This window comes from Maniola hyperantus, chromosome Z, assembly GCF_902806685.2.
Source record: "Maniola hyperantus chromosome Z, iAphHyp1.2, whole genome shotgun sequence".
NCBI lineage: Eukaryota > Metazoa > Arthropoda > Insecta > Lepidoptera > Nymphalidae > Maniola > Maniola hyperantus.
The window spans coordinates 10,545,650-10,556,936 of NC_048564.1; the positions used below are offsets into that span (position 1 = coordinate 10,545,650).

An 11,287-nucleotide genomic window follows, 5' to 3' on the forward strand; every position below is an offset into this window, starting at 1 on the left:
TTCAAGCAATATTATGAAAAAAGAATTAGCGAAATCGGTTCAGCTGTTCTCGAGATTTGCGATCAGCTTTTCATTCATTCATTCAATCATTCAGCGATTCATTTTTAGGGTTCCGTACCTCATAAGGAAAAACGGAACCCTTATAGGATCACTTTGTTGTCTGTCTGTCTGTCGGTCTGTCAAGAAACCTACAGGGTACTTCCCGTTGACCTAGAATCATGAAATTTGGCAGGTAGGTAGATCTTAAAGCTGACATTCGAGGAAAAATCTGAAAACCGTGAATTTGGGAAAAAAAAATTAAATTGTGGTCATGAAATAATAATTAATATTTTCAATTTTCGAAGTAAGATAACTATATCAAGTGGGGTATCATATGAAAGGTCTTCACCTGTGCATTCTAAAACCGATTTTTATTTATTTTTATGCATCATAGTTTTTGAATTATCGTGCAAAATGACGAAAAAATACGACTGTAGTACGGAACCAATGTTGCGCGAGCCGAACTCGCACTTGGCCGGTTTTTATATATAGAAAATATAAAGCATAATAATAATAATAATAATATGAGGCTTACAAAATACCTACAACAAACTTTAAAGTACCTAACACTGAAGATTTTCCCAGCTGGAAGTTTTAAATTATGTAAAAATTTCATTTCTAGATTAGGGCAGATGTTTATTAAAAGTGAAGAGGGGCGTCCATAAATTACGTGAGATGTTTAAGGGGGGGAGGGGGTCGAGTCAAATATCATCTAATCTTACGTTGGAGAGACGGGTGGTATATCACGCAATTTTTTTTCTGATTGAAACAAAAAAAATTATACTATTTTGGTCCATTTAATCCAGATTTTACATGCTTAAGATTTAATCTAAAGCGTAATCGGAATACGATTTAAGTATTCTATTGTTAAATATTTATTACACTTATAACTCAGCATGATTACTAGTCTTAACTAGTCGAAAATAAAAGCACGACGCAATTTTTTTTTTCTTTTTAGAATAACAATCCAACGCGTTTATGTAAGAAACCCACATTTTGAAAAATCTCACGTGAGATTGGGGGATGGGGGAGAGGGTTGAATAAAATCTCACGATATCTCACCAGGGGGGGAGGGAGGGACAGAAAATTCAAAAAACCACCTCACGTAATTTATGGACGGCCCCGAATAAAGACATTTTGATAGTTTTTACAATTCGGTTAAAATTTCCATTTTATTTTTAAGTTCAACATTGAAAAAGCAGCCCGACAGGTAAAAAAATTGTCTCAACAAAAGCGACGTTAGTTCTAGATTTTTGGCATGATATGCGTTTCATACATTGAAACGTTCTGTCTAATTCAAATACCATTGAAGTAGGTACCGACCCACTTTTCAGTATTCGATAGTGTAACAAAGGTTGGTTTTGAATTTTATGATGACTCTTTGTCAGTAATTTCAATACAAATCCATATAATATATAAAAGCGAAATACCACTCACTCACTCACTGACTGACTGATCACGAAATCTCGGGAACTATATAAAGCTTACAAACTTGAAATTTGGAAGGTAGGTTCTTTCTAGGACGTAGGTTCCAGCTAAGAAACGATTTTGAGAATTCCCTAAAATTGAAGTCTTTGTTCCAGCTAATCTCCGAAACAGCGGAACCGATTTTGACGGACGAGACTTTCACTGGCAGATAGCTAATGTTATAGGGAGTAACTTAGGGTACTTTTATTTTAGTAAAAGAATTAGGGTTCAGCGCAAAAAAATTAAAACCCTTGAAATCGTACTTTTTATCCTAGATAATCTAAGAGTTTTTTGATATCTAAATCCACGTGGACTAAGTTGCGAACATCAGCTAGTCTGTTATAAAATGGATAGAAGGTACTATGTCCAATAGAGATGCCGTAAAACAGGTTTGTAACTAGATTGGTATTTAACTAGAATGCTTCACCTATTGCCACGATAGTAATATTATTTTAATAGATAAATATTATTTTATAGCTTTAAGTTAATGAATATAATATTATTATTATAGTACTACCTGCTACACACTAAATGTGTGCGTTTGACAGCGCTTGCTCGCGACTGATTGGTCCGACATGCACGCACACTTACGCAATGACCATGTAAACGACGTTACCACAAGTAAAGTTCACTCGCCTTCGTGAATTGCAAGAACTCTAACACGATACTTTGGCACTTCAATTTATATTTGTACTTGTATCAATGTTGAAGAATAACTCTTGTAGTCCTAGCTTATGGATTAAGAGTCAGCGCGTGACAGACCTTCGTTATTTTACAAAAGCTGAAGGTTTCTCTACGTAATGTGCGTACGTAATGTAACACAGGGAGGAACTATCAGCGACTATGAAGTTTGGATCACGGTGGCTTCGGGACATAACAGGTAATAAAGGTGTAAAAAATTAGATTTCAAAGTACCACAAAGTAGGTATATTTTTTAATATTTTCTTCGTATAAGAAATCACGTCATGCAATGCCAATGTTCGACACTCTTAAATCATATTAAACTTTAAAAGGCGTCTGGCACAGGGTGCACGTGGTTTTAGGTGCCAGTCTTGAGCATATACTTAGTATGTAGAGCAAGTAGCTTATGAGCACCTCAATAAAATTTAGTCATTTATTAATTTTCCGTCCTATCTAGAGTTCCGTACCCGAAGGGTGCCAACAGGACCCTATTACTAAGACTCCGCTGTCCGTCCGTCTGTCAGGGGGTTGTATCTCGTGAACCGTAATAGAGAGTTGAAATTTTCACAGAATGTGTATTTCTATTGCCGCTACAACAGCAAATAATAAAATTTTCAAACTGACCACCATGACAATTTCAAAAATATCAGTAGATGGCAAGCCCCAAAATATGTATTTTGTTTGGATACTTTAGAATTATTATATTATATTATATTTTTACTTCTGTTCTATCAAAATAGGTTATTCCAGGTCTATCATACTAATTTCAGAGCTGCCATACTGATATTTTTTTTAAATTTACCACGCTTTTCCAGTCTATTCTTTCGTTAATCAGACTCTACTGGCACAGGTACAGCAGTGATGAGCAGCGTTAAGTGTGAAAACCGAACAGATCAAATAAGTCGAGGCAACGACCTCTCGAAACGCAACAGTTCCCCGGCGGTAGGGTTGCCATTCGTCCGGATTTCCCCGGGTTTGTCCTAGCTTGCAGCCCGTCCGGGAAACGTCCGTGCGAGTTGCATACTGTCCGAGTATAAAATTTTCGCACGCGCGGCTATTGGGATGATTCCTATGTCAAAAATAAATTATTTCTTAGGAATTATTAAATAGACCAAAATTATGCTGTTTGTTTTGAGTTTGGTACGAATATAGTGTTATTTTTGAAATGCAAGATAGCCGCTGCGTCAATATGACATTTTCACATTATAGATGTCGTTTTTCAAGGTTTTGGGGGTGGCTAAAAACGAATATGATATTCGTTGTTAGCCACCTCGATAACCTTGAAAATAACACCTATAATGCGAAAATGACAAATTGGTAAATCGCATGACGCATCGTTATAACAAATTCTTCAAAAACCCTAACAAAACCCTCAAACCAAAATCGACAGGGTAACCTCTCCGAAAGGCTTAACTCAACGAAAGGGTAAGGTTTTTTTAAATAAACTATTGTGAGACTGGATCAGCCGGAACCCATTGTAGGAAGTTGAATATTTATTTATTATTATTATATATATATTATTTATTAAAACGCTAGACGTTTTGATAAGTGGACCTTTTGGTACTGGACGTTTTACGACACTGGATATTTTGGGACAGTGGACATTTTAGCATACTATGACACTGGACATATTAGCACACTAGACATTCTTGTAGACTAGAAATTGTCAGTCTAAGCGAAGTAGCTGATGCCCGCGACTTTGACCGCGTGGATTTAAATTTTAAAAATCCCGTGGACAGTCTTTGATTTTCCGGGATAAAAAGTAGCCTATATCACTCACCAGGTTTCAAACTATACCCGTGCGAAAAATCACGTCGATCCGTTGCTCTATTGAGACGTGATTGAAGGACAAACTAACAAATCAACATTTAAAACAAACACGCTTTCGCATTTATAATTGGGGTAGTGATAGACAGATAGGATCGAGTTGTATTGTACCCTGTAATATCCGGGGATTTCGAGCTCCTTGTCCTAGTTTATAGATTTTGCAGATGGCAGCCCTACCCGGCGGCGACGCGCGGCGCGCGCACAGTTGGGCCGCGCGCCTGCACTTCCACGCCCAAGCCACCAAGCTCCAAACAACCATAGCGCATCGATTGACGACAACTAACGAGATTGGCAAAGGACGATGCCGAATTTTTTGTATCAAATTTGGGCTATGGCCCAGGACACGGGTCTGCCCGCGAAATTCAATTTTAATTTGGTTTTTCACAATTTGTAAACTAATGCGACAAAGTAGACTTATGGCATTCAAATTTCGCCCCAAGCAATATCATCTTCACTTGAAAGTGTGATTTTTTTTTAAACAGACAACAAAGTGTTCGTGATAAGGGTTCCGTTTTTTCTTTTGAGGTACAGAACCCTAAAAATTTACGAATGTCCAAAAGTAAGGTATGGTTTTATGTGACAAAGTTATAACAAGTTGTTTTCTACATTTACCGTGAAGTAGGTAGTCGCTCTTAATTATATGCGAAGCACAAAGTACAGAATACTTACAGTAGAAGTAGAAATAATTACAGTAGACTGTAATTACTCTCAGAAACGAAATATACAAGTAGTAAAATCAAAGCCCGCTTTCGCATACCTCTTCATTCAGTCAGTTTAAATTCAGAGAAATTATGACGATGCATTAATTAAAATCCAACGTGAACTACAAAGTTCGTACCTTTGACCAAAGTATTTCAAACAGACTAAATTACAGATTTTATGAATAGGTTCTCTAACATTTTAACGTGAACTACTCAAAACTCGTACTTTTGACCAAAATGTTTCAAACAGACTAAATTACAGATTTTATGAATAGGTAAAATATATGGTATGTCGTTTTTATAGGTGTTCTTTAATAAAGGGAAGTACAAAATTCATACGTTTGACAAAAGTGTACATAAACATAATAATTATGTTTAGTTAGTAAAGGGTATACTTCAAAGTTGGTCCCATTTAAATTTGGTGCAGATCTGATGAACATCTTCGAAGATAGATAATGGAACTCCTCAACGGATAAGAGTAAATTGCTCGCGATCAGTGTAATAGCTTAATAAACCTACTTTATATAGATTTTTATCCAGGCATAGCATATTTTAATATAATGGGACCACTAAAAATTGTGAAATATTTTTTTTTACAATAATAAATAAAAACCGACTTCAATACACAAACACTAAAAATTAAAAAATAATTCAATTTATTACCGAATATATTATGTATACAATAGTTAATATAGTTCCATAATAATGTTTTTGGGGTCGGTGCCAATGAGGTTTATTTTAGCAATATACAGAGCGACCAGTAAAATGTGAGGATAGCTGTCTTCGACAAAGGGACGGCAGCATAGAGAAGATGTGAAACTATGCGAGTGATAGAGACGACTGTATTGCGCGGGGAGTCCGTGCGAGAATCCCAGTCAAGTTGCCCTGTCTGACGGTATTCTACGGGATAAAATATTTCGTAGTGTGCCGAAGATTTTTTGACCTGGTTCCTCTTTCACCTTATTACTATCGTACCTACTGCAAGGCATCGTATGTACGGACGTACGGACAAGCCCCATGGGCAGCACAAATCGAAGCTCAGTTAGGGGCTTTAGGGGCTTGGCTCTACTAGAGATCTCATAACTTTTTAACAATGAAATCATAATTATGAAACACAGGAAATGTTTTTGGTGGGATTACATTATATTACCTATTCATAGAGGACTGTTATACTATCAATACGTCATCAATCATCATCACGCAAATCGCGATCCTATATCCGGGATTTATACAGGATCGTAATGTTGAAGGTACATATTTGGAATCCGGTATTCTTGAGATCATACGATCCAAGAATCGCGCCACATCTACTCATGTGCAATAATGATGTAAAATAAAAATAATATGTTAGTGCCGGAAATACAGACGCCGCGCGCCGGTAGGCGGTATGGCGTTCCATTGCTTTTCCACACAAGAAAGGCGGAAGTTGAGCAGCTCTAGCGGATTGATGGAATATCAACACGTGCGACGGGAACCCCTAATAGTTTTATTCTAATAGAAGAATTAACCGTGCGACGACGCGACGTAAAGAAATCATCCGTATTTATTTAATCATAATACTATTGTAACATCTTAGCTGGAACAGTACCTACTACCAGAATTCAGACCTACATTACAAGTCCAGGGCTAGGTGTATTTCTATTCATATTGACGCTATAATAACAAATAAAAATTTCAAAATGGCTGCTATGATTATTTTTAAAAAAAGTGTTTTCTTGTACGATGGTACGGAACTCTTCGTGCGCGAATCCGACTCGCATTTAACCGGGTTTTTTAAGTGCACGTGATATTTATTATTATATGTAATTCCAGGCAAATGCGCATTTCCTTTCAAAATTTTAAAAATTTATTTTTCAAAATTTGGTACCAAAAACTTACTAAATTTATAGCCCAGTCGATTAAGCTCAAAAATGTTTGTTACTCTTTCACGCAAAAAGAACTGGGCGAATTTGGTTAAAATTTAGAATAGAGATAGTTTAGACCCTGATTTAAGACAAAAGCTACTTTTCAATATTTGTTTATGAACACTTTTAATTTTTTCTAGTGATTATATTATTATGTGATATATATTAGATTTTTCCCCTCATGTCTGCTATAAGACCTACCTTCCTGCCAAATTTCATGATTCTAGGTCAACCGGGAGTACCCTATAGGTTTCTTGACAGAAAGACAGACAACAACTAAGTGATCCTATAAGGGTTCCGTTTTTTATTTTGAGGTACAGAACCCTAAAAATGGTTACCTACCTATAAACTTGCTGCATACATGCCTCAATCAAAAGTAGGTTGGAGAGAAGTCCCAACATTATCCTGAAGGTGATAGTAGACAGACAGGACAGCGCTCTCAAAGCGCACTGGATGTCTGATTTTAATAAGTATATTAATTATAATATTAACTAACATAGAATAAGTTTCTAACTAACATACATTATATTATAATATAGTTACTAACATAGGTTAAGATGGTTACTAACATAATATTGTGGGCCTTTGTTGTCAGATAAAATAAAGATTATTTATTTATTTATTTATTTATACTGTACCGATAATATATGTATAACGTACTTATGCGAAAAACCTCCGACATTGAATATCCGTGGCATTGAAATAATGGTTACTAAGTGCATTGCGACTAACATAGACGACACAGCATGACAACGATATGTGACAGATATTATTCAGATGTGCAAATGCAAGATTTAAAATTCACAAACCAGGGACACTTTACAGGATACACGAGAAGCAAGCAACCCAATCCGTTCTATCGTTTTATAAGTCCCGCAAATTGCTCTTGCGCTGGAACCATGTCTCATTTACATCGAAATGACGTCATTTTGACGTCAGCCGAAATAAAAATATACCTACCATCAGCTCGAAACTTCAGTCTAGTCACTAAAATGGCGGCCACGCGCATTATCAATTTGCGGGACACTTAAACCCTAATAACCACCTTGGAAAATGCCTTTTGTATTTTTAACTGTCTCTCACTGGAACTCATAGTTAAGGTAGGGGTTTCTTTGGTTAATGAGGAAGTTTCAGGGCAACGTTCGATAAAGATGAAAAATAATACCTGTATCTATATGATCTATGCTTTAATGTTTAGGTCGTGTCAATCAATGACATAGATGAAGAGTAAGAGCTAGAGCGTGCACTGCAATTTTCCTTACGTTTCTTCCCCACAAAATGTGTGAACTATAATAGAATTAATTAATTTCGCATCCGATTTAAAATTAAAAAAATTAAAGCATAGATCATATAGGTATTATTTTTCATCTTTAGTGGTGGGGTTATTTAGCGCCATCTATGAAAATTTTGTCAAACGTTGCCCTGAAACTTCTTCATTCAGATTGAATCAGACGACATGTGTCATACACAACCTATAATGAATTGCATAGAGGTTGAATATGACATGTCGTTTGAATCGTCCACTAAAGAAGCCCTTATCTTTACTATGAATTCCAGTGTAACAGCCGTACTCAGAGTCGCTTAATCGTTACTTAAATTTAGTTAAAACGAGACAGAGCCATATCTCTCACATAAATCGGTCTCATTTTAACTCAATCTTAAGTAAGGATTAGCGACTCTGAGTAGGGCTGTAAGAGTGTAACCGCCGTACTCAAAGTCGCTAATCGTTACTTAAGATTGAGTTAAAACGAGACAGATTTATGTGCGAGATATAGCTAGCTCTGTCTCGTTTAACTCAATCTTAAGTACCTAACGATTAAGCGACTCTGAGTACGGCTGTAAGACAACAAACAGGAAGGCTGAGCGCACTTTGGGTTCGTTTTCGTATTTGAGTCGTGCGAACACAAACGAACACACACGAATAATCCCGACCTTCCAAGTAGTCAATAGGTATAGTGCCCGAAAAATTGACGCATTACATTCCGAGCTAGGCAGCAATGTTCCGCTACATTGCTGCCGCGACATTGCTGCCTAGCTCGGAATTTCATGTCATATAAGCTTATAGAGATTGTATGGGGACCAGTAGTGCCGCGACAGGACTGTGACAGCTGGTGACAGCACTGTTGCGGCAGCGCTGCAGCGTGGTTCGGAATCATACCTTAACGAATAAAAGTGCTGCCGGCCTAATAAAAGTCATTATCGATATGCCACGTAGGCACGCATGCCTATGCAATGAAAACTAGTGCTTTCGCAAAATGTAAATTCACGTTACAACTTGTAATTGAATTTTAGAAGGTTCCTTTGATTCCGTTGCGTATTGCGTGCAGCCTGAATGTAGGAAATAAAAGAAAAAACAACGGCTATGGTCTGTCAAAAAGGCATTCATTTCCGCCCGCTCCAAGCGCGTTGTCGGAACGATCTCTATTCAGGGGGACAGCTTCCTAACGAACTTTTGCATGCTATGATAACTGTGGAGCTAGCAAATAAAACGGCGTCATTACACTTCTGATCAATATTTACCTACATTTTCAGGGTTCCGTGCCCGGAGGGTGCTAACGGGACCCTATTACTTAGCCTCCGCTGACCGTTCGTCCGACCGTTCCGTCTGTCTGTCATCGGGCTGTATCTCGTGAACCAGGTAGAGAGTTGAAATGTTCACAGAATGTGTACTATTGCCGACAGTACGGAACCCCTCGTACGCGAATCCGACTCGCACTTGAATCTTGACACTTACTGCCGTAATTAGAGTCGCTAACCGTTACTTAAGATTAAGTTAAAACGAGACAGATTTATGTGAGAGATATAGCTCTGTCTCGTTTTAACTAAACTTAAGTAACGATTAAGCGACTCTGAGTACGGCAGTAATAAATCCTAACATTTAGGGCCCATTGAAAGAATTCAAATCTCAACTTAATTCTAAGCAAATAGCCTGAAACTCTACCTACTCAAATTAAGTCCAAAGTTCTGTTACATGGGAGAAACGTGTATGTTCTACTCTGTGGCATGCAGACTATTTCCTCCTCTGTGGTGGCATGACTCTGCAGTACAACTATCCTATGGGGAGTGGGGAGACGTCACTCTCTGATGACGCGTGCAATGGCGGCAGTTCATTGTACTGACTTGTAAATGAATTTAATAAGCAAACAGTGATTAAAAGCCTATTGAAGTATATCAAAGTGGTTTTACATTTAATAGTTCATGATTTTGTTCACTGAATACTTTGAACTCATTTCGAAGCAAACGGCCACCAACTGTCATTGACATTGACAACTGTCATTGACATTGACAACTGTCATTGTCACTGAAGATTGAGAACCCCTAGCCTATTACGGTTTGATGTTACGTTACGTTCATATTATTATGGCGTGGTTCATGGCGTAGGTATATTAATTCATGCTAAGCGATGGTGCTAATACAAAATATGTCGTAGTTTTAGGTTTTCAGTTTAGATTACGCGTGTAACGATGTATCTACCTACTTTTTAGGGTTCCGTACCTCAAAAGGAAAAACGGAACCCTTATAGGATCACTTTGTTGTCTGTCTGTCTGTCGAGAAACCTACAGGGTAGGTACCTACTTCCCGTTGACCTAGAATCATGAAATTTGGCAGGTAGGTAAGTCTTATAGCTGACATTCGGGGAAAAATCTGAAAACTGTGAATTTGTGGTTACATTACACAAAAAAATTTAAATTCTGGTCATGAAATAACAATTAGTATTTTCAATTTTCGAAGTAAGATAACTATATCAAGTGGGGTATCATATGAAAGGTATTCACCTGTGCATTCTTAAACAGATTTTTATTTATTTTTATACATCATAGTTTTGGAATTATCGTGCAAAATGTCGACAAAATATGACTATAATACGAAACCCTCGTTGCGCGCGCCTGACTCGCACTTGGCCGGTTTTTTTTATAATTACTGGTAAGCAGGGGGTAGGTTACGGAACCTACCGGCTTACCTGTCTGGTAGAGCTTAGCTCTACATTGACTTTTATCAATTAAATCACCTTTAAACAATAGCTCTGAAAAAACATTAAATATCTATGTACCTATTAGAAGTGCATTTTCTTATAGGTACCTACTTTATAACAAAGAAGTCAAAGTGGTGAGAAAAATAATGATAATATAAAATTAAAATAAAATAACATGGCACAAAACAAAATCGAAACGGATCAATTCGCCGAAGCGTTTGCTTTGCAAAGGGAAAGCGGGATAGCGGGAACTGAATTACTCGAGCGCGTTCATTACCTGTCCTCGTAGGTAGGTGTGGCTTCTCCTGAAGCGGCCTGGGACACGTCACCGTCCATGTCGTCGTCTCCGGCGTCGGTCTGGAGAGCTGGGTTAACAGTCGAGCTCGAACAGCTAGCGAATCACAGAAACACGCCGGCAGCGGATGCGGCTGACAGTGCGCGCAGAACGGGCGCCTAACGCGACGGACACGCTAGCACTCTCGGTGCGGACTGGTACGCGGGTCGCGTAGGCAACGCGGCCGCCAGCGTGTTGCCGCTTGCGGGTGGGAAGCGCGGGCGGCGTGAGAATGCGGCGCCCCGACGCCCGCGTGTCGCCTGGCAACGCCGTTGCCGCACGTGGCTCGCGACACAGCCTAACAAAATAACAATATCCAGCCAGTTGCCAGCTTGAGGCAGCTTTCCACGATCCATCAAAA

The 11,287-nt window shown here is 38.2% G+C and overlaps 1 protein-coding gene across 1 annotated transcript in view; it reads right to left on the reverse strand.

The window, feature by feature from the left end:
- Imp (IGF-II mRNA-binding protein) overlaps positions 1-11,044 on the reverse strand; it is a 65,587-nt gene extending 54,543 nt beyond the window's left edge. Inside the window, exon 1 of the mRNA XM_069508557.1 lies at positions 10,870-11,044. Coding sequence (XP_069364658.1) covers positions 10,870-10,928 — 59 coding nt within the window. The 5' untranslated portion in view covers positions 10,929-11,044. The remainder of the gene's footprint in view (positions 1-10,869) is intronic.
- Between the last annotated feature and the right edge of the window lie 243 nt (positions 11,045-11,287).